Here is a 19,423-nt window from a genome sequence, read left to right as displayed (position 1 = left end):
TTTAGTAAACACAACTTTTTACCACTACAAAGACACTAATTCTCCATTCATTCCTTTAAAGTCACTTGGGGTTCACTAAGGCTATTGAAGGAAGAGCCTGGCTCTTCATTGCCTGAACAGGTAAGATTCAAATTCTGGCCTTATCTCCATAAAGACAGTGGCATCTTGCTGCTACTGGTGGTTGATTTTCAGGCTCTCTTACAGGACAACTGCTTGTGTGAGTTGGTGTCATTCAGAATAAACCATGTGATCAACAAGAAATAACCATATGATTGACAGCCCTTCATGTACTACAGTACAAGAGCACACTGCCTGTAGAAGAAACTACTACTTCCCCATGACCACCATGCCAGTGAGTGCAGCAGGAATGATTTGCTAGAGCTTTGCCAGGGCTCTGTGTCACCAAGTGTAGGAGACTATATCTTGACTGTCTCAAAGCTTGTTTACATTCCTGCTGAGCGTGCTGCAAGACTTGTGGAGGCTTAACAGAGCTCAGCAGTTGTGAGCGGGTAAGGAACCAACAGCTACCCAAACCCAGTTTTTGGCCAGGGTTAAAGAAGGGTGGAAAGTGTGCGCAGGAACGCAGTGTGTGCTGCCATCCAGGGAACGACCTCCCTCAACACCCTATAAAAGACTGTGCCAGCAAACAGCAGGCACGATCCAGGGACCCTCGTCACCCAAGTACACGGAGACTACGGGCCAACAGGACACCACTGGATCCACAGTGGTGGCTCTCTCTTGCAACTCTGTCCTGACTGCTTGTAGATTTTATTCTTTTCTATCTTTTCCCCCCTTTCCTATCGCTGCTTTCTTACCACAGCACATAAATACTTTGCTTATGTAAGTGCTTAATAAATTTCCTTGATTAGAGGCATTTGACCTCATTTGTGTCTTAATCTCATACTGGGTATAAAAATGAATCTTTCCTGCTCAGGTCTTCCTGGGGCAGAACACCGAGTGAGCAATGTCTGTGGCCTGATTTCCTATGCACAGAGTGCCAGTGGGGGACAGCTGTGTGTTCAGACCTGCAGGGGAGATAAGAGAGGGCAGATGTGATGCAGCTCTAGGAAGGTTTTCGCTTTTGAGCCTTTGGATATAAGTCATTGAAGAAAACCAGAAAGAAATACCTGATAGAAGTATGACGTGAATTCTGATATGAATTAGGTTTTTAATACTGTGGGTCTTCCATGGGTTGTCACTACTATTCTCTTGCATTCCGGAAACCCAGCTTGTTTCAGGTGGAAGGTGGTTTGATTTGGAAGTAGCTTGTGACTATTTAGAGTCCACTGTGCTCTGGGAGATCACTGGGAGGGCTAAGAAAAAGAAACTCTTGCTTCATAGCAAAATGATATCAGAGTTTTCTAAAGTGTCTTACAGTGGATTTATGAAGTGAGAGCCATAGTGGCCATAACCTCTCCCGTTCCACGTGTGGGTCATTGCAGAGCATGGGAAGGAATGGTGGAAGCCTGGAGTGGGGGCTGTGGGACAGGCACATCTCTGGGGAGGTCCCACAGGCTGTGGGGCAGGCAGGGGGATGTTCCTGTGATAGGGCTCCTTCCACCTGGGGCAGGGGCACCTGAAGCAAAGAGGGGAGGGTGCCAAGGGGGCTCAGAGCACAAGCTGCGAGGGTGGGAATGGCCACAGTGTGGGCAAGGATCACACAGGGAGGAGCTGGGTAAATATCCTGAGGGAAGAGTGGAACTGAAGCAGGACCCAAAGCTGAGCAGCTGGAGAAAGGAAGCAGCCTAGCAGAGATGCAAAGGGGACTCTTGGAGAACTGAGGGAGCCTCCAAAGGACCTTGCAGGGTGGAGGGGACTGCCCCAGCGCGGATTACTGTGCACTCTGAAGAAGTCAGATGTTGTTGTGACTGGTGCCCTCTGCTGCCGCTAGATCATGTTAATGATCTTAATAATTTTTTAGAAACATTTGCTGTCCTTTGCAACATTGTAAATCTTTACCATTCGATAAAGGAAATGTTCTGGCATCTCACTACAGTATTTCTAAGACAGCATGTGAAAGCATGTGGATAGGATTTTCCTCTTTTGGTAGAGTTTTACTGCTGACAGCACTGACAACTCCCTTCTTTACATCTCAGCAAGTCGTAGACTTGTCCCTAGCGATTCCTGCTGCTCTGATTTCCCTTGGAATAAGCTCTGCGCTCAGATTCAGTTTCCAGGATCTTAAGTTCTCGCCTAGACACGTCTGATATCCCCCTGTACAGTGATTTTCCGAGCTGCAATCACACAGACGTGACTTTACGTGACCAACTACTACTGACTTCATCTCTCACTCAGTCGTTACCAGCATTTAAAAAAAAAAAAAAAAAAGAGCAATTTTGTGTAGACAGCACTCCCATACCTTAGATGGGTACAGCATTTATTTTTCTTGATGAAACCATCCTCGTTACCGGAGACCATAAAATACGTTGGTGACACAGGCTGGCCGGGCACAGCTCAGCACCAGGGGTCGGGGGGAACCGCTCCCGAACGTGACATATGGCGACGGCGAGTGGCCCCGCGCAGGCGCCAGGCAGTGCCCTCAGCTCAGAGCCCCAGGCGGGCGCCGGGCAGCCCCCTCACCTCAGCGCCCTGCGCGGCAGCCCCCTCAGCTGAGCGCCCCGCCACGCGAGCCCCCCACCTCACCTTCAGCGCCCCGCACACAGACCCCTCACCTCAGCGCCCCGCCACGCGAAACCCTCACCTCACCTCAGCGCCCCGCCACGCAGGCAGCCCCCCCACCTCACCTCACTTCAGAGCCCTGCGCGGGCACCAGCCGCTAACGGGAAGGGGCTGGTGCGGGTTGACCCTGCTGGAGCTACAGACTCTCACCCCGACACCACCCTTGTCCCATGGAGCTGCGGCGGGGCGCTTTGGGCGGCGCACCCGGAAGCGGCGGCGGAGCCCTTTGGGCGGCGCACCCGGAAGCAGCGCGGCGTTCGGGCCGCGGCGGCGCCTTCCCGAGCCGAGCGCACCTGCGATGGCGGCTACGCCGCTGCGCGTGTGAGTGCGGCGGGACGGGACGGTTGACGGGGGACGGGGGCTGGGGGCCGTGGCGGCCGCTGACGCGCTGTGTCCCGCAGGCTGGCATGTGGCGACGTGGAGGGGCGGCTGGAGGCGCTGTTCGGGCGCGTGCGGGCCATCCAGGGCAAGAGCGGCCGCTTCGACGTAAGGCTGCGGGGGGCTGGGGGGTGGCGCGGGGTGCCCCGCTGCGCTGCCTGCGGGGCGCGGGTCAGTGGGGCTGCTCCGCCTGGGTTTCCCGGGCTCAGTGTGGCGGGTGAGGTGGGGGGCTGGTGGGGGTCCCGGGCTCAGTGTGGCGGGTGAGGCGGGGGGCTGGTGGGGGTCCCGGGCCCGTGTGGTGGGTGAGCCGGGGCGCTGCGGGGGTCCCGGGCCCGTGTGGCGGGTGAGCCGGGGCGCTGCGGGGGTCCCGGGCCCGTGTGGCGGGTGAGCCGGGGCGCTGCGGGGGTCCCGGGCCCGTGTGGCGGGTGAGCCGGGGCGCTGCGGGGGTCCCGGGCCCGTGTGGTGGGTGAGCCGGGGCGCGGGGCAGTCCCTGGGTGGGTTTTGTGTGGAGAGGGTGTGTGTGGGGGTGGTCAGGCGGGCATTGCTGTCCGGGGCCGTGCTCGACCCTCTGAGGCTGGGATCCTCCTCTGTCCGTTCGGCGTGCGAGGGGCTGTGAAGGGGCTCAGCATCCCTCAGCCCTCCCTGACCAGCACCAGAGCGCTGGGGGGAGCCCTAGTCTGTGGGCAGAGGGTGCGGGGGAGCAGCTGTCTCTTTGTCATGTTTTACACCTGCTAATGTTACTGTTATGCATTTAATACTAGACGCAGGTAAATAGAGGAACCTCTTTACCAAAGTGCTGCTGAAGCAATGCACGTCACGGTGTTGTGACAGTTGAGCGCATCAGCAAAAAAGTGTGTGTTGTGTCTTTGGTCAAATGGTAACTCTTGTTTTATCTGGTGTTTTTAGATGCTTTTGTGTGTTGGGAATTTTTTTGGGTCTACTGCAGAGACAGACTGGGCAGAGTATTGCACGGGGGCCAAGAAAGGTAAGAAGGGCATCGCTCAGGATGCTGGTGACCACACTATTTCACGACCCAGTACTTCACTGTCTCATTGCAGTGTGCTTTTGAATTCAGAAGTCAAAGTTAAACAGGGTAATGTTAAAGCAGTTGAACTCAAGTAGGAAAACTCTGTGCAGTAGAGAAAGATGAGTTTATTGTAAAACAAAACTCATTCCTGTCACGCTGTCAGACAGGAGCAGAAATATGCATATGTCCAAGTGGCCTGCCCATGATTTGGGCATCAAGGCCTGTTCCTGGCTTATCTGGCCTGCACTGTTTGCAGTCATAGGAGAAACATGGGATACTACTAATCTGTGTCAGGGTGTTCTCTTTCCTTGCCTGGATATCTTATGGCTCCATTTCTGTTCCTACCGTCACCACCTTACAGCTTCAGCCTGCAGGCTGCCGTGTGGGGCAGTCTTTGTTTTCTCAACCTGGGTAGCCTGAGAAGCTGTACATAGATGTTTACAGCACTTCAGTCAGCAAGCCATGGGATCCCAGCCTGCCTGCCAGTGTGTAGTCCTTCTGCCACTCTGGTGCTTCCCTTGCAAGAAATTCTCTGTCATTCCCTGTTCACACTCACCTTCACACTTCCACCACAGACCTCTCCGCAGTGTGAGCTGTGCTGCTCTTCCCCTCCCTGCATTCAGTCCAGTCCCAAGGAGAAAAGGGAAAGCAGAGGTACTGGCAGGCTGAGCGTCTCTTTCTTCAGCTGTGGAGATCATAAGGCTTTCCAGAGGAGCAGGGTTTGCCCATTCATCCTCAGCCCTTGTGCTGAAGATGTTTTCCCAGGCATGGGTATGAAAAGGCCTACGTGGACTTCTCTGCCTCTTTCCTCTTGTAAGGGAGATACTACGACATAAGCATTTGTAGTGCTCCTCTTTCCTCTTCAGTACTACTCTCGCTCTCACCCCTGGCATTAAGGCAAGCCAGAAAGGAGCTGGGACTCTTGCCTTCTGGTTCTTCTCTGCTGCTGCATCACTCCCCAGTTATCCCCTGCTGGTTTGTGCATCTGTGTGGGTTGTCTAGACAAAGACTGTCCTGTTTGCTGCTTGTGGCTGAGGACTTACCATGGCAAGGTGTGCTGCTTTGTGGTGTTGTTGCTATGAGAATATAAGGAGAATCGTTAACTGATTTAAACTTCACTCCCAAGGAAGCTCTCTTGTGCATGCAGTGAGAAAGGTGGATGTTAACAGCAAAGTCTTCCCTAGACCAACGCAGTTTTGCTCATTCTCACTTGAATTCTTTACCCTTTGAACGGTTGAAAAAATCTGTAGCTTATAATATCATCTATATGCACATCTATATAGCTACAAACAAGTTTTGTGTTATAAGCCATCCATGAAGTTTTCAAACTCTGCTCTGCCATTGAAAGCAGTCTCCTGTATCTTCTGACTGTGGGAGCTGGAACTGCAAGCAACAGTCTTAACTACAGCTGTAGCAGAGTTGCAGTATTGATGCTGCTCTCCCTTCTTGAATAGGAAACTACTGCTGGTTTTTATTGAGTGAAAAAACTTAAGACCTGGTGACCAGGTGTTGACCAGCTTACTGGTGTACTAGTCTGCCAGGAGATCTACAGGAGGTGTCTCTGACATCGGTTGTTGCTTTTTCTAACTTTTAGTAGCTTGAAAAGATTTGACTTACGCTGTTTGGAGATACAAATTTTTATGTATCACCTAGCCATAGAGAAATTAAAACTAGTACTTCCCATTGCTTTTCTTTATTTATTATGTCCATCAGTTGTACGTGAAGTAATGCAGCAAATTCTTCTATCCAGTGAATCAAAGAGCTGATGAACTTGAGTTTTCCCACTAAAACATAAATGGTTGGCAGTTTTTTGATAGCTGTACAATTTAATCAGCCTAAACTGAATCGCTGGGTGTCCCTCTGCTCTGGTATTTACTTAGCATTGCCCTAGGGAAGGCCCATGTTTTTAGGGCTATGGATCATTTCTGAGCTGATCTTATGTAGGCAGTGGAGTGAGTTGTAGTTAAAGCAGAGGTTATTCTCTGCTGGTGTTATATGCATCTGTGGAAAGGCCTGGGGACTTACTTTGAAGGAGGGTTTCTTGTTCTGTGCTGATTGCTCCTCAGCATGCTGCAAAGGAGCAGTGTTGGGGTCTGAATGGATGGGGCTTGCTGCAATTCCTAGTAAATGTGGACTGAACTTGTGATAATGTACTTTAATTAAAGCAAACTGAGTGCATGTGGTTTTCCTCCTCAGCTCCAATTCCAACCTATGTGCTTGGTGCTAATGACCAAGAGACCGTGAGCTATTTTCCAGATATCAGTGGCTGCGAATTAGCAGAGAACATTACTTATTTAGGTAAGGCTGCAGGCTGTTGGTAAGGGATGTGCATTTGCCCAGTGATGCTGTCATTAACCTGTTTTCTGATCTTCCCACTTCAAAGCCCTTTTTCTGGAAGTTTTAAGGTGGCATTTCTTATTCTGGGGTTCAGACTGTAGTTGAACTCTATGTTGAACAGCTGATACAATCTGCCGTGTAAAACATGAGAGAACCCTGCTTTTTTGTGTTGTTTTCTAACACTTAACTTACAAAGCAAAAGGAAGAGTGGTTGAAAGAGTGTTCTTTGAGGGCGTCTTACTCCCATAGCATGCCCATCTTTGTATGGGGGAAGTTTCCTCCTTGAAGTATGATTTTGCCATGCACTGAAGCTGTACTGGAGTAGCAGAGGTAAGAAGTATCATCTTTAAAGGTACTGAAGCTATAGCAAAGCTGAAAGGAAAAACTAGTTTCTTTCTAGAATGCCAGCTGACAAAAACGTAACAAGTAAAGGCATTTGCAAGTGGCTTTTTTTACTCAACCTTCATACTGAATTTTTGATATGGGTTTATTTTTGAGACACAAGATAGCAGTGAGAAGAGAAGACTGGGGGTTGTCTGAACAGCTGCTTCACTGTAGGCAGGGTTGGGTTTGAGCCATTGTGCTAAAACGTGTCTTTACCACAGTTGATGGGCACAGAAAATGAGCTGTCTGTAAGGATAGTTTCAGTAGAAGTAAGGCAGGACTATTGAATTTGGTCCTCTGTCTGTGGTGCAACTACAAGATTATTTGCAATATCTACATCTCAAGCACATGCCTGTGTATCAATGCAGGCCGTCGAGGTCTTTACAGTGGAACTTCTGGACTGCAGATCGCCTACCTGAGTGGTACCGAGTCCCAGGATGAGCCAGCTCCTGCCTACAGTTTTAGTGCAAAGGATGTGGCAGAATTAAAAGCATCTTTGTTATCAACCCCAAACTTTAAAGGTGTGGATATATTGCTGACATCCCCCTGGCCCAGAGATGTGGGGACTTTTGCCAACAGTGCGGTAAGTGTTCTGTTTTCTTCTGCAATGGGTTTCAAAGTGGATTTAACAAAGGATTGTGTTTCTGCTTGCTGTGGCATTTTGGGGTATTGGGCCATCTCCAAGTGCTTGAGAGAGCTGAGAGTAAAAAATGGATATCGAATGTTCTGTTTCTTCAGAGAAGAAGGACCAGTGGAGACAGGGAATTGTGAATCTTCAGGGTGTTTTATCTGTCCCTGCCTGAAAAAATCAGTCAGTAGCTTTCATTTGATCGCAGATGTTGAATTCAGTTGGTTACAATTGCTGTGAAACAATGCTGCTAGTCTCTGTTGTGGAATGCTGGGCTCTAAGCATCTTCAATACCACTTGACATTAAGTTGTTCCTTCTCCCCGCTTCAAAACTTTTAAAATATTTTGGTGTTCATTTCCTTGCCTATAAGTCACCTGTACTAAATACTCTGGTTCTTCCTCTGTCTGAATTTTGAGGATGTTGCTTCATTTGTGTCCAGTTTTCTGTTGTTAATGTTCCTCAGCAGAAGTGATTTTCCAGTCATAAGTTCAGGTGATCTGAAACGTTCCTGGAGAGCAGGGCCGTGTATCATGTCAAAACACTTTTTGCTTCCTCTCAGTATCTTCTGACAAAGACAGATGGTCCTTAGTCTAAACACATAAAGAACCCTTCCTCATCTTGCAGCAACCCAACTAGCCTACAGAGTTGGAGAGAAAAAAGTTGTAGGGATGTTCTGGCTTAAAAAAAAAAAAGCCAGGTCTCTCAAATCCCATGGGAATTCTCTGTAGTAGTTCAGTGTATCATTTCACACTTGGTTTCCCTTGGTGTGAATTTTCTGATAATGTACTCACTTGGATTAAAAGAGGAGTGTATTAATAATGATTATATTCAAATATGCATCTTGTTGGGAGTGTGTACTTTTGTCACCTGAGGATTTTCATAATAAGTCTTAAGAGATTCCCTTGCACACTGAGACCCTGAAATCCTGTCACTGAAAGCAGGAAGTTTGAGAAATAAACAATTAGAGCTTTTGCTCTTTGTTACCTGACGTTTCTCTTTCAGCAAAAGTGGTGTGAGGAGCTGAAGTGCATGGGTGGGATTTGACTCCTGGAGAATTCTGTGGGTTTTCTTTTCCTGAGATGCTTGGTAGCTCTGGCTGTTTTCAGTGGGGCTGGAATAAGCCAGCCCTCAGTGCAGATGCTGCTGGGCTTCCCTCTGCCATGCCTGCTGCAAGAGAAGCAGGAGGGAGCACAGAGAGGAGGACTGCTTTCTTGAGGGTGGGTTAGTGCCTGTCCCGCTGCTGCAGTGAAGGGCTGTGGCAGATGCCTGCCAGGTCAGAGTCCCTGTTCCCTGTGCTTTTACAGAAGATAACAAGGTAACAGACATAGGCTATTTCCGAACCTCTTTCTTTCTCTGCCCTTGTCCTTCCCTACTTCACAGTCTAAGGCTAAAAGGGAAAAGATAGCACAAGAGCCTTCACCCAAGGAAATGATATCAGGTCTGCTTTTTGGTTGTGTTTTGGTTTGCTCTGAATTCTTAGAGATGAAGTGGGAAAAAATTTTGATTCCTAAGAAAACCTCAGAGTTTTCCTATTTACTTGACTCATACACTAAAGCTTTGGCACTCTGGACATATGGTCAAAACTTGTCAATGATTTTGACATCTGTTGGTGTTTGCCAAACTCACTCTGTGCTGCCCTGGCGTCACAAGACAAAGAGAAGGAAAATATGACAAACTTGGATTAATGAAACAAGTGGATACAAACCCTGAGTACTTTTGAAAAGGAGGCACAGAAAAAGGAGTACATTATTCCTGAGAATGGAATAAATGAGTAGGCTCTGGTTGGCAATAAGAGATCAAGCCCTTTTGACTTTTTTTCCCACTTCCAGGGAATGGCAACTACTATAGTCAGTCTCTTCATTTCCAGCATGCATTCACTGCAATCTGATGGTTTTTTTTTAATAAAACTGTGTTTGTATCTTGTAGGGAGAAATAGATACCAAGAAGTGTGGCTCCAAGTTAGTATCTGACCTAGCTGCAAGTCTCAAACCAAGGTACCACTTTGCAGCCCTAGAGAAGGCCTATTATGAAAGACTTCCATACAGGTTTGTAAGATCATGTGACATCTCATTTATTAGTCTAATAAGCTTTCAACTTTTAAAGAACACAGGAGGAGGACAACTTTAAAATAATTTTATGAAGTCATCCAGCCCCAACACAGAGTCAAGATTGTTTCTCATGCATCTTATTGCTATAACTCCTGCTGCCTTGAGAACTGTGCCATTGTTGACAATGCTTGTCTGAGTACGTTGATGTGAATCTGATGCCAAGTTAGTTGCCCTCAGTTGCCTTTAAACACCATTCAGCCTAATTCAGGGGTGCATCTCTGAAAATGTATTGTGGGAAACTTATTGTGTGGTGAAGAGACGGGTGTCTTCAGTCATAACTTTGTATGTAAAATGTGACTAGTGACATGCTTTTCTCTAGGTAAAAAGCTGGCTGGGTGGCCGAGCCCAAAGAGTGGTAATAACTGGAGTTACATCCAGCTGGCGGCTGGTCACAAGTGGTGTTCCCCAGGGCTCAGTACTGGGGCCAGGCCTGTTTAATTCTTTATCGATGGTCTGGATGAGGAGATAGAGTGCATCCTCAGTGAGTTTGTAGATGACACCAAGTTGGGTGGGAGTGTTGATGTGCTGGAGGGCAGGCAGGCTCTGCAGAGGGACCTGGACAGGCTGGGCCGATGAGCCGAGGCCAGCTGTATGAGGTTCAACAAGGCTCAGTGCCGGGTCCTGCACCTGGGTCACACTAGCCTCACGCAGCGCTACAGGCTGGGGCAGAGCGGCTGGGAAGCTGCCTGGCGGGGAAGGGCCTGGGGGTGCTGGCTGACGTACGGCCGGCTGAACATGGGCCAGCAGTGTGGCCAGCAGGACAAGGGCAGTGATTGTCCCCCTGTACTCGGCACTGGTGAGGCTGCACCTCAAATACTGTGTTCAGGTTTGGGCCCCTCACCTCAAAGGGGGATGCAGAGGTGCTGGAGTGTGTCCAGGGAAAAGCAGCAAAGCTGGGGAAGGGTCTGGACACAAGTCTTGAGGAGCAGCTGAGGGAACTGGGGTTGTTTAGCCTAGAGAGGAGGAAGCTCAGTGGGCCTTACTGCTCTCTACAGCTACCTGAAAGGGGCTGTAGGCAGGTGGGGGTCGGTCTCTTCTCCCAGGTAACAAGCAACAGGACAAGAGGAAACAGCCTCAAGTTCTGCCAGAGGAGGTTTAGATTGGATATTAGGAAAACTTTCTTCACTGAAAGGGTGATGAAGCATTGGACCAGGCTGCCCAGGGAGGTGGTGGAGTAACTATCCCTGGAAGTGTTTAAAAAACACATAGATGCAGTGCTTAGGGACATGGTTTAGTGCTGGACTTGGCAGTCCTGAGTTAACAGTTGGACTTGATGATCATAAAGGTCTTCTCCAACCTAAATGATTCTATGATTCTATAAGGTAGGTGTCAGAACAACCTATAAATAAAACTAAGGCTGTCATGTTAACATTGGCTAAGATTTATTAACCTTTCTGCAGGAAACATTTTAAAGATGTATCTCTTTTCAGACTAGTGAATTGTCCTCTCATCTCTGTATTTGGAGTGCAATGAGATGTAATTTTGGTCTGTGTAGCTGTTTGCCGTTAGACCTCATGAGTCTGTCTGTCCTTAAGCCTCCTTGTTCTTGGCCAAAGACACTGTGTGACTGACATGCTGTCTTGAGTAGCTGGAGGACACGTGATTTTCCCACTGTCCTTTTCTATATTGTATGTGCCAGTACAGTCATGTTTTGCTTCCTTACAGAAATCACACAGTGCTACAGGAGACCCCACAGCATGTGAGCAGGTTTATTGCACTTGCTGATGTTGGCAATACAAGCAAGAAAAAGGTACTGACACTTCCGAATATTTCTTTTATATTCAAGCACAAGTAATAGGGCAGTAAGCCCAGCTTTGGCTAGCTAGAAGATGGCATCAATCACTTAAAAGCTTGACTGAAGTGTAGGGATCTGTCTCACAAGTAATAGATACCATTTGCCCATTATGTCAGAAGGGTAAGGTCTGCAAGGTGTGTTCTGAGGTGTTAACTTTTCTCTACCTGGTCAAATGGCGTGTAGCTGTGAAGACAGCTGCAGAGGAAAGTGGTTAGAAAGTTGCCATTCCTTCCCCTTCCCCAGCTACTTTATGTATTTTCTGTTTGCATGGCCTGCTTTAAGAAGGAAGTAAAATTCCAAATGAACGGTTACAAATCACTGAAAATAACTTCTGGGATGGGCAGAGGCTGTTTTATTTTGGTTTGGTTTTAACCTTAAGAAAGTTACAGAGTATCAGTGTAGAAGGACAGGTTGCTAATGTTAGGAATCAGGCCTGGTAACAAAAAAAGGTCCAGGAGTTCTGGACAGAAAGAAGGCCTGGAAACAGTCAAGGGTCAAGGTATTTCTTTTTCAAGTAGGACACACTGCTGTTTTTCAAAAAAGATCTTTCCTTAAAGTGAAGAGTGAGCCACTTGGAAGCACTCCATAAACTCTTGGTTGCACTGGGTGGGAGACTGGCACAGAAAGTGTGTTTTTCATATCCTGCCTTAGCTTGAACACTTGATTTGCTGGGTTACTGCAGTGCTAAGTTGTGTTACCATTTCAGGGTGGCTTAGTTCACAACTGACCCTTTCAAAGTTGCAGTCAGGGCAAAAGTTTCTTGCATTTGAGCTATCTGTTTTTCTTCTAGTATCTCTATGCCTTCAGTATTGTGCCGATGAACTTGATGGACCCTGCAGAGCTAGTGAAACAGCCACAGGATGTTACGGAAAATCCATACCGAAGATCACGGAAGGAGGCACAGAAGACCAAAACACCCCTGTGTGCAGAGGTACTGCTGCCTTCTCCCCAGTGTGTGCACTGTGGTTTCACTCTCTGTGTTCAGGGAGCGTAGGACAGTGTTTGGCTTAACCTTGGAATATTTCTGTCCATAACACTTCAAGGTTCTGTGCAAACTATTTCTATTGACCAAATTGTATAGATTCAATGCGCGGGAGTTTGTTACAGTGTGTCCCTTCTTAAGCCAACCTTATCCTCAGCTGCATCCACAGCAGTGTGACCAGCAGGTCAAAGGAGGTGATTCTGCCCCTCTGCTGCACTCTTGTGAGACCCCACGTGGGGTACTGCATCCAGCTCTGGAGTCCTCAGTACAAGAAGACATGGATCTGTTGGAGTGGGTCCAGAGGAGGGCTACAAAGATGATTAGAGGGATGGAATGCCTCTCCTATGAGGACAGGCTGAGAGTTTTGGGGTTGTTTAGCCTGGAGAAGAGAAGGCTCCAGGGAGACCTTACAGCAGCCTTTTCAGTACTTAAAGGGAGCCTACAGGAAAGATGGGTTAATAGGGTCTAGCAACAGGACAAGGGGTAATTGTTTTAAACTAGAAGAGGGTAGATTCAGGCTAGGTATAAGGAAGAAATTTTTTATTATGAGGGTGGTGGAACACCGTAACAAGTTGCCCAGAGAGGTGGTAGATGCCCCATCCCTGGCAACATTCAAATTCAGGTTGGGCAGGGCTCCGAGCAACCTAATGTAGTTGAAGAGGTCCCTGCTCACTGCAGGGAGGTTGGACCAGATAACCTTTGAAAGTCTATTCCAACTCAAACCACTCTAGATTTTTCCTGCAGGTCTGCATGGTGATGCTGTAGTTAGATCTGCTTGCTTGTCAGGACTGTTCCCTATGGGCACCTCAGAAAACATGGTCTTACTCTTTCTAAGCTTGTAGACTACAAATTACTCCTGTGCAGCTGGCCCTCAGTTTTCTCCCTTAGACTGCTGGCTACTTAGATGCTACATTTTTTGATGTTGCATTTCCGCTGTATCCCTCAATGCTGGTGAGTTTGGTGTTGGGTACAGGTTTTTTTTCTCAAGCATGCTAAGTTACCGGCTTCATGCTCCTTTTTAAATATTGATTGTTTGCCAGATGAGGGCAGAATAGTTCTTTCTTGGGGCCTGAACACTGAGCTGTTCGTGTCAGAAGATCTGAAATTGCCACCTTCACAATTTCATCATAGACAAGTAGATTCTGTTCATCGCTGTGGAGACTCAGATTACTTTCCTGTGCAGAGCATGTTATGCCCTCTAAGCATTGTGGGGTACTCCACTAATGCGGACATATGAATAGCTGTGCGTGTATATCTTAATGTAATGTAGAGAAACCAAATTGGGAGCTCATTGGCAGAAGGGAAGAATACTTGGCCTGAAGTTAGGCTTGACTTGGTCTTTGCTGGACCAGTGTGTCACGTAGGAAGTGCAAGCATTGCTCTCCAGCCTCTCTCCCTGCAACGCGCACACAGAGTGAGGGGCTGGCTTCTTCCAGCTGTCAGCATGGCTGGGCATGAGGGTGACAGACACCTCCTGATCCCTTTAATTGTGACAACCTCCCCACCCCCAGCTGAGACTTGCTGTGGTGTTCAACCCCTGGCAACAAGGCTTTTAACAGACCAATCAGTCAGTAACCAGATAGAAGCAAAACTTGTACCTTTGAGCTGAACTATGCAATTGATGACAGGCACAAGAGCTTGCCAGGGTTACTGGGAGAAATGCTTCCACTGTACATGCTGGTTCTTACAGTGCAGGCTGTGTTTTAGACTGCAGTTGTGATCCTGTGTGGGAACCCTGCTCTTTGCCATCTCCTTCCCCAGCGCTTTCCTCTGCAGCATTGAAGCCTTCTAGTGGTATTTTGCTGTACATGACAATTTAGTCAAATGGTTTCAGCTTCTGTGAGTCTGTTGAGAGGTTAACATCTCTAAGAAATAAAGACATTCTTTTGGCACTGGTTGTCGAGTGAAAAAGAGATTTGAATAATCCATAAAATCAAGCAATTCTGAATGTTCAGCATGAGACTAAAAAGAAGAACATAGCAATTTGGGGCAGCTCTCCCAGATTTTTTTTTCCCTGGCTGAGGCAAACCCTGCTGTGTTTCTGGGAGAGCTCAATTCATTCCGTTGCAGGATATCGATGCTTTCACTGTTGATGCCTTTCAAAGGTGGTTACATACCTCTTCAGGAAAAATCAAATTCTTCTATGTATTGTGACTCTGATATGGTTATAATGGGCTTTGGTTTTCATTTTCTAAACAGGAAGAACCAGCTTGTCAGTTTTTCTTTGATTTGAATAAGCATCAGGGAAAAAAACGTCCCTCAGATGCGAAAGAGAGAGGGAACTCCCAACCTAAGCAAGCCAAAAAACCCCGTAAGTATCTGGATGCTTTTTTTCTGAGCTCTTCCCTTGAGGCATTAGACTATGTCACTTGTCATTTTTCTCAAACCGCTGAGCTGTATATGTCAACCTGGCAGTGTGCTCTGTCACTATACTACATGCCGTGGGAATACAGAGAAATGAAGGGTCCCTTGTTTCCAGCAAACCTGACAATCAATAGGTGAAAGAAAAATGAAAAGCATAGTTTTAAAAGCTAGTCGGATCTGTGGTGGTTGTGGGTGGGCTGATTCCATTTACCCTCTGAACCATACTGGCCTCCGAATTGGCCAACAGGCAGTTTCACAAAGCAGCGTGTTTCCGTTCAGAGGGACTGCAAGAAACTGGATCACAGTGCTGATGAGTTCTTGAAAGACCACTTCAGTTGTTTTGTGCTGTGAGTTCACAGAAGGGAGAAAGCCCTCCTGTTATCTCTCTATTTCTGTGTTGTAAATCTCATTAGTTTGTCTGACCTGAAGAAACTGAGATGAAATCTTCAAAGATCATGACTTCTTAGTGCCAGTGTTATTGCAAGCATGGATCTTTAGAAATGTTGGTCTTGGTTATACAGAAATTTGGGCTTAAAATGCAAATGTAGGTGTTGGCCTCCTCTTTTGTTTCTGTGGAAGCTATTCCCACTGCCAGTGGGTAAGAAGACATTTTTCAGAAATGCCTTTGGTAGAAAAGTCTAGTTTCCCTTGTTAACGTGAGACTAAGTTGTTCAGTTTTTATTTATTAGATTTCCAAGCCCTTTGCATAGTCCTTGCCCATAACAGGTCTGCAGGCTAAATTACTTTATGCTGAGATGAGCGCAGTGTCATTGCTCTATATGTGCCTGCAGAGGCACAACTGGCTGTAATGGCAATTTTAATGAAAGATTGTCTGGGTTTTCTTGTTTTCTCCCATCGCTTCTGTAGGACATAGTGTGCTATATATTCATGTAATTTCAAAGTCTTCTGGAGTTTGATGTCATGAGAATAGAACCTTGTTACACTGTTTTGCTGAGAAATGAACCCCAGAACTGGACATTGTTTCCTGCAGTTCTTGGGAGACCCCTGTCATGTTTATTGCATTTACAAAACTGTTTGTCTATTCTTACACACAACCTGCAGATGATGTGAATATAGTGTTTGACCATAAGGAGAGGCCTAGCTTACCAATGCCATCAACTTACGTTAAAGGTCAGCTCAGGTATCACAGTTTCAGTGTGAATCCAGGTGTTTTGAGTGTGATGAATAGGCCAGAACTGACAAGTGTGTTTGATAGCGTCTGTCCTTGTCTGTACCTATGTAGTAATTTTACCTTATTTTGATTTGTTTGTTTAAATTTGCTGGTGCTTTCTTGTTAGTAAGTTGTAACCACTAAATTCCTGGAATTGGTGCTCTTCCATTAAATCAGAGCACTCAATGAGAATGGTAGTCAACAAGTGCATGACTGCCACCATCTCCTGTCTTGCTGGAATCTCTCAGAGACACCAGTTCCTGACCAGATCTGCTTCCAGGAGCTGTGTCCTTCTGACACCTTCAGCACTTCATCAGCTGGGAAGGGTGGCTGGAAAATAACAGCTTTGCCAGATCTTGTTCTGTTCCTTGTTCTGACAAATAAGCCTTGTGCTAACACTTCTTTCTCTTTCTCAATAAAGCACAGTCTACAGGGCCCTGCTGGTTTTGCCTTGCCAGCCCAGAAGTTGAGAAGCACTTGGTTGTTAGTATCGGCACACACGTAAGTACCTGTAGCATGTTCTTTGCTACATGACAGCAGAACGGTGCCAAGACACAGCAATATGAAGTATCAGTCTCCAATTTTAAATCTTAAAAACCCCAAACTTTATTTGCAGCTGACTCTTAGTTTTGTTTTCAGTTTCTTTGCATCTCCCCTACAAAAAACGTAAATATATAGCTAAAGTTTCTAAAAAATGAAGCCTGGCCCAGTTTTGCTCCATCAGCAGAGCTGGATTACAGTGCCAGAAAACTTTTTGCTGTGCCAGCCCTCATGGTTTCCTTATGTTACCATCTAGCAGAACTCCTGCATCCTGCAGACAAGGCATTCTCTGGCATTCAAAAGATATTTTTGTTGTGTGTGTGTCCTTTAGCAGTCCCTGTCTCATTCTTCTAGTAATTAATAAATAGCTAATAAACAATCCCTAAGAAGTGACATAGAGGAGAAGATTCTTCCTGTTCCCAAGGCAGAATCACTAGGCTGGGCTATACTCAAAATGCAGTCAGAGAGTAAATTTCCACAACGTGGTACGTAAGTGTTGCTTGCAGTGAGTAACTGGTGTGTATTGTTTCACTCTAGTGCTATCTTGCCCTTGCCAAAGGTGGCTTATTACCTGATCACGTCTTGATTTTGCCTATCGGGCACTACCAGTCAGTGGTTGACTTATCTTCAGAGGTGGTGGAAGAAGTGACCAAGTACAAGGCTGCCCTAAAGGAATTTTTCAGAAGCAAGGGAAAGAGATACGTCCTGTTTGAAAGAAATTATAAGAGCCAGCATCTGCAGCTACAGGTATGGTTTTAGTGTCACCCTGGGAGAATATACACTTGTACATACCCGCAAATGAATTGAAAGAGAAAGCTCACCTTCAGCTTGCCCTCTTTATTCTGTGCCTTCACAGAGCATGGAGAGAAGTTGTCCTATGCACAAATAGAGCCAGAGCAAAAATAAAACCAGTGTGCTGCTTCTACCACAGTCCTTGAATTCTTCACGTTATAGCAGCACAGCGTTGGTTGTGTTGAGTGGGTGAGGAAAACTTTGCCCTGCATGGAACTGATTAAAAAGCCCACAAGGTTTTCGGATAAGCTGCAAGACCTCACTCTGACTCTGATTGGCACACACTGGCACACAAACTGTGGTGCTCACATTTGTAACTGATGTAGGTTGAAAATCCAAAGACAGATGCAGAACTCTGGTCATTGTCTGCTAGTACCAGCCCTTTGGTTTGATTTAATTTTTTTAATTTTTTTTTGTCCTTGTGTCAATCTTCAGGGTTTTATTGTGGTGGTTTCTGTATTTGGCAGATCTGTAACTGTAACAGAGCGGCCTTGAGCTACCACAGAGATCAGAATGGAGAAGGCTGTGCTGAGAACTTTTTCAAGCTTTTAGTTTTCAGCTTTTTGTTCAACTCCTACAGAAAAAACCTCATAAGTTTAAGCCTGTACAGATGGGTGCTCACCTGTCTTGGTTGATGATACTGAGCGTTACTGAGGAGCATGCCAGCTCCAGTGATGGATTGCTTGCTTTCTGCAGGCGGTTGGTTTGTCTTTTCTTCTTTTTACGGAAATGTTGCCCTCCCTCTCCAGGTGGTTCCTGTCCCATTAGACCACTGTACTTCTGAAGACATTAAGGAGTCCTTTATTGCACAGGCACAGGAACAACAGATTGAATTACTAGAAATCCCAGAGCACTCAGATATCACGCAAGTATGAGACAAGATTTCACCTGTTACTTACTTTCCCTCTGTCCTATCTAGGCCTCTGTTTCCCTCTGCGGTCACTTTGTGTTGTACTGTTAAGCTATTGGAGGCAGACCATTGTAGACTTGGTTTGGAGATATGTCAGATATATTCTGCTCTGGCTGAAGTTCCTGTGAACAATAGATGAGTTGCTTATCTGAAAATTATTTTAGCTATGTCTAGGGCTCGCTGAATTCATTACTTCTGATATCAAACAGCAGCCCTCTTTCAGTGCTGCTGCACATCAGGTGGATTTAGGTTCCCTTGTGTAAGAATTTGAAAGAAATCTTCCCGTGATATCACAGAAATGAGTCAGTAGTGACATAGGGTTGTTTTTTTCCTTTGTGCTCAGTGGTCACAGCGAGACCTGATCTGTAGCGGGAGCCAGAAATAGCATATACGTGTGCTTGTCCCTTTCTAAGCCATTACAGCTCTTGATATGCATGTTGGCAAGCTCAGAGGTTGGTGTCTCAGGCGAGAAATGTGAACAGTCTCTTCACATGCTTTCCTTCCTCTAACAGTGTGCCGTGTTAGTACGGGATGACTTAGCTCAGGTTAAGCACAATCAGAACCGCCTGGTTCTCCCGTTGACTGCTCTGTAGTGGTAACTGCAGAATTAAGCCACCACCAATGTTATATTAGTGCCCCTTCAGCTCATGATCCCAGTGGAAAGCGATCCATCGCATCGTGGTTGCATGGAAGCTACGGTTTGTCGCCAGCTACGGATGCAGTTGGGTGCCGCTGGGTGGGTGGGTGCGTGCAGCCGAGTTTCCCCCAACGAAATGCCTCCCTGGATCGGGAGCGTCTATCTGCCCTGTCCCAGACCCGCGCCCTGCGCTGCGGGGGCTGCGGCGCTGCCGGCGGTGCGGCAGCTCCCCGCCTCTCCCGCTCTCCCGCAGGTGGCGCAGCCGGGGACGCCCTACTTCTACGTGGAGCTGGACACGGGGGGAGAAGCTGTTCCACCGCATCCGCGGCCGCTTCCCGCTGCACTTCGGCAGGTGGGTGCCTCCCCGTCCCCCTCCCCCGCCCCCGCCCTGCGGCGCCGGCGGCACGCGCGGTGCCGGCGGTGACGCGGCTGTGCTTGCAGGGAGGTGCTGGCGAGCGAGGCGCTGCTGGCGCTGCCGCAGCGGGCCGATTGGCGGCGCTGCGCGGCCGAGCGGGCGGAGGAGGCGGCGCAGGCCCGCGCCTTCCGCCGCGACTTCCAGCCCTTCGACTTCGCCCTCCGGGCCTGACGGCGGCGCTGACGGCGGCGGCGGACGCGCGGCGATTGGCGGGCGGGCGGGCGCGCGCGGTGACGCGGCAATAAAGGCGGAGTGCCGGTGGCGCCGAGTGGCTG

General features: G+C 47.6%; 1 protein-coding gene and 1 non-coding gene across 2 annotated transcripts; both read left to right on the top strand.

Annotated features, from left to right (window-relative positions):
- Positions 1–2,861: 2,861 nt before the first annotated feature.
- Positions 2,862–19,409, top strand: CWF19L1 (CWF19 like cell cycle control factor 1). Its single transcript, XM_055810519.1, is given in 15 exon segments — positions 2,862–3,000; positions 3,081–3,165; positions 3,964–4,042; positions 6,281–6,382; positions 7,174–7,388; positions 9,361–9,479; positions 11,208–11,292; positions 12,128–12,268; positions 14,519–14,630; positions 16,276–16,355; positions 16,932–17,141; positions 17,936–18,055; positions 18,987–19,031; positions 19,033–19,085; positions 19,175–19,409. Coding segments are annotated over 15 exon segments (1,614 nt in total). The 5' UTR covers positions 2,862–2,977; the 3' UTR covers positions 19,320–19,409.
- LOC114013635 (small nucleolar RNA SNORA12) lies at positions 17,627–17,768 on the top strand. Its single transcript, XR_003556713.1, has one exon. It is a non-coding gene; the product is annotated as a small nucleolar RNA SNORA12 (small nucleolar RNA).
- Positions 19,410–19,423: the final 14 nt, after the last annotated feature.

The sequence above is a fragment of the Falco peregrinus genome, chromosome 1, assembly GCF_023634155.1.
Source record: "Falco peregrinus isolate bFalPer1 chromosome 1, bFalPer1.pri, whole genome shotgun sequence".
Classification (NCBI taxonomy): Eukaryota; Metazoa; Chordata; class Aves; order Falconiformes; family Falconidae; genus Falco; species Falco peregrinus.
Note: the sequence above shows the minus strand (reverse complement) of the source record. Positions and strands in the feature narration are given on the sequence as shown.